Raw genomic sequence first — 3,376 nt, forward strand, 5'->3', positions numbered from 1 at the left:
AAATACTCAGAAAAACAAACCAAAAAATAAATTACTCAGAAAAACAGAAAAAATTACTCAGAAAAACAGGAAAATAATTACTCAGAAAAACAGGGGGAAAAATTGTCAGAAAAACAGGAAAATAATTACTTGTCAGAAAACAGAATAAATTATTCAAAAAAACAAACCAAAAAATAAAGTTTTTTTTTTTTCAAGTGAATGCAATACGCTTCCGTAGGTAAGCCTATTTACTAATGAATAAACGGTTGGCAGGAAAATAAACATAAACAAAGAAATATACAGAAATATAACATATATCCAGCATGAAATAATTTGAGTTTACACTCCAGTACAGTAGATGGCAGTAATGCACTTACGACCTGGTATCACACACACACGCTGTTGTACACGAAGCAGAAGAAGCAGAGAGGAGAGCAGGACCTAGCGTTTGTTTGTAATCTCACAGTTTATTAGTTTCTCATTGATGGGATAGTTAATGCTTCATGTCAGACCTGTGTACGAGGTAAGATATTTGCCCTTTAGCTCCGTATAGCACTTAACTACAGCTCAGGTTATGTAGAATAACGCATCTGAAGTGTCTCTGGACTGTCGCCATGGCTGTCTGATGCTGTCTAAAGCTGCATTGTTTATTGTTTACCGCGGTTTTATCCGGCTAACATTACGGTGCTAATGCACTGGGTAAATGACTGTTAAAGCTGAGCTAGTTACATGTCTGCTGCTTAAACTAAAGACCTTCAACACATTGTTTACCGTGCTGAACTTTCACTGTCTTAATAAAATAATAACTCACGGCAGCTTCGTAATGTAACAATAGCTACATGGTTGTATTTCCACTAAAGTGCTAACAGACTTGGATAATTCCTCGTTTTTTGTTTAAATTGAGGGATTGTGAATCTCTCAATTTTCTTCGAGTTAAATATCTATTCTAGGCAGAGTTACTGAAACACGATTCACTACATATTATATGCAAATAAAGTGAAAAAGGTAAAAGAAAAGCGAAACTCCCCCCAACCATGCTGAGCTACCGAGGAAATATGACACTGAACCTTAGACAATACACAGGATTAGGATTAGTAGTGGGACATTGTTTCTTTAAGTAAAAAAGAAATTCTTCACGTTTCTTTTTCAAAGCATAACAGATTTTTTTTCCAGATGTAAGATATTTAACTTATTCCCTGGCACAGAATTGGGTTGCATGGTCTCTTCACTAAAATCTGACATTTATCATCATTCAAATAGCTGAGCGGAAGATGTGATGATCTTTTATTTCACATCTTATTATGTTTATGAACCCAGGGATGGATGGATGGATGGATCTGACTTTAGACGCACTGCATGGTAACGGTGACCATGACGACTACAATGTCACCTCCTGGGTGTCAGTGTGTCCCAGAGGCCTCTGGAAAGTCCAGCAAGAGCGAACAGGCATGGAGAGTCAACAGACTGTTTCCACTTCTGGAGATGATGCACGTATGACGATTTTCTTCCTCAATATACTGTAAATGATCCACGCTTTTACAATAGAAATGTATTAGTGTCCAGCAATCCAGCTCACTTCACGTGTATTTGTCTGCTCTCTTCTAGCGTGTGCATCCAGTTCCCGTCCAGGGATGGGTTCACTGTGTCGAGTCCGAGTGCGACTCAAAGCTGACGGGGATGAAGCAGAGAGTTTAGTGTCTGAAAATGGAATTGAGAAGCTGTCGGTCGCTGAGTTTACAGACTCAGTGGCGCAGGCTTTTCCAAGGTGTCAGGACTCTGTGCTGCAGGTCCCACTGGGCGACTGGACGACGCTGAGGCTAGGGGAGGGTCAGTGCGATATCACAGAAGCGTGTGTGGAGGGGATGAGAGCGGGAGAGAAATGTGAGGTAAGAGTGAAGAGAGGACTGGGAAATAATCCAGTGTTATCATATGTTTTTATTTTTTTATTTCTATGCAAATTTTAAGTGAAACTTGTTCGACATGTGTAGAGTTCATGATATTTTCAGTATCCTGACATATAGCTTTGGAGCACTGGTGCTTTATTTCTGAATAGTGCTTGGAGTATTATGATCTATAAAGTTGGATGGACTCAAAGACCTTTTAATGACATGGTCATAACAAATATTTTAGTAAAGTGTGACACAAAGGGTACTTTGTGATTGGATATGTCACCTGAATATCTATCTTTTTCTACTTGTACTCAACATTTTCAGTAAGTGATTTTGTTTTGATACCAGCAAAACTGTTAAAGGTTTTGTATATAAGCCATAATTGTTGAATATCGATTAGTTACACATATTTTCTTTCAGTCTACATTTTTTTTTTTCAATCATGTGAAAGTATACAGACTAATTATTTTGTTTTGCTCCTCAGATTCTGATTTCTCCGATTGGAAATGGACCAGATGTCTCCGTTTCCCATCCTACTGAGGAAAACCTGCCTTTGTGTGCCACAGTTGAACTCAAAGCTTTCACACCAGGCAAGGAATCTTGGCAGGTGTCTCCTGCTGAGAAGTGGGAGTGGGTGAAGTCACACAAAGAGAGGGGTGGAGTGAGATTCAGGAGTGGGGATGTGTGGGGAGCAGCAGACAGCTACAGTCGAGCTCTCAAACTTCTCATCACTCTCTACGGTCACGTTAGAGAGGTGAAGAAACAGGGACAGGAGCGAGCGGAGGAGCAGAGAGACACAAACACTGGTGATGAAACACAGCACCTTCCTTCAGCTAATGAATTCAAAACCACCAAAGCTGAACTCCACTCAAACCTGTCCTTGTGCCAGCTCAAACTGAACCAGCCAGAGCGGGCTAAGGCCAGCGCGGCGAAAGCTACTCAGCTGGAACCGGGTGGAACTAAAGCCTGGTACCGACTGGGTCAAGCCTGCCAGATGGTGAATGAGCTGGAAGAGGCCAGGCAAGCATTTAGGAAACTGCTGGAGATACAGCCAGAATCGCCTGCTGCTTTGAAGGCTCTCAAGAATATAGCAAGTAGAGAGAAAGAGACAAATGCACAGTTGGGACTTAGACTCAGCAAAATGTTTAGCTGAAGATGAAATATTATCAACTTATTATTAGATGTTATCTGTAAAACGGTATGTTTCTTCTTGTGTTTCATCATTAAATGGAAGTGCATCTACAGCCACTGACTCAGCTCAAAAGTAAAGTAATGCCTGTGTGTGACATTCCTGAATGTAACTTGAAAGGAAAAATGAGAGAAACTTATTTTGGAGAAGTTAACATACTCATCCAGGAGTAATGTGTGAAATAAACCCAAAATAAAAATGTAGTTTTTTCAGTCAACCACAAGGTGTCGTGCTTTGTCAGTCAATCCAATGCGGTCGGTGGTACATCTATACTGGTGCACAACCGTATCGGGTAGTCAAAATGCCGAAACCCGGGATC

At 40.5% G+C, this 3,376-nt stretch overlaps 1 protein-coding gene across 1 annotated transcript; it reads left to right on the forward strand.

The window, feature by feature from the left end:
* The first annotated feature begins 369 nt into the window (after window positions 1-369).
* fkbpl (FKBP prolyl isomerase like) lies at window positions 370-3,110 on the forward strand. The gene is made up of 4 exons (XM_035656238.1): window positions 370-502; window positions 1,297-1,470; window positions 1,585-1,865; window positions 2,353-3,110. The coding sequence occupies exons 2-4, from the start codon at window positions 1,299-1,301 to the stop codon at window positions 3,019-3,021; spliced, it is 1,122 nt and encodes a 373-aa protein (XP_035512131.1). The 5' UTR covers window positions 370-502; window positions 1,297-1,298; the 3' UTR covers window positions 3,022-3,110.
* The last annotated feature ends 266 nt before the right edge of the window (window positions 3,111-3,376 follow it).

This window comes from Morone saxatilis, unplaced genomic scaffold (genome assembly GCF_004916995.1).
Source record: "Morone saxatilis isolate NCDOM2014 unplaced genomic scaffold, NCSU_SB_2.0 Contig15, whole genome shotgun sequence".
NCBI lineage: Eukaryota > Metazoa > Chordata > Actinopteri > Moronidae > Morone > Morone saxatilis.

What these genes read in the sequence shown, in the direction of transcription:
- fkbpl (XM_035656238.1), top strand. Translation starts at nt 1,299, where the DNA reads ATGGATGGATGGATGGATCTGACTTTAGACGCACTGCATGGTAACGGT. An exon ending in CACTTCTGGAGATGATGCAC is followed by an intron (nt 1,471 to 1,584) that starts GTATGACGATTT and finishes GCTCTCTTCTAG; the next exon opens with CGTGTGCATCCAGTTCCCGT. An exon ending in GAGCGGGAGAGAAATGTGAG is followed by an intron (nt 1,866 to 2,352) that starts GTAAGAGTGAAG and finishes TTTGCTCCTCAG; the next exon opens with ATTCTGATTTCTCCGATTGG.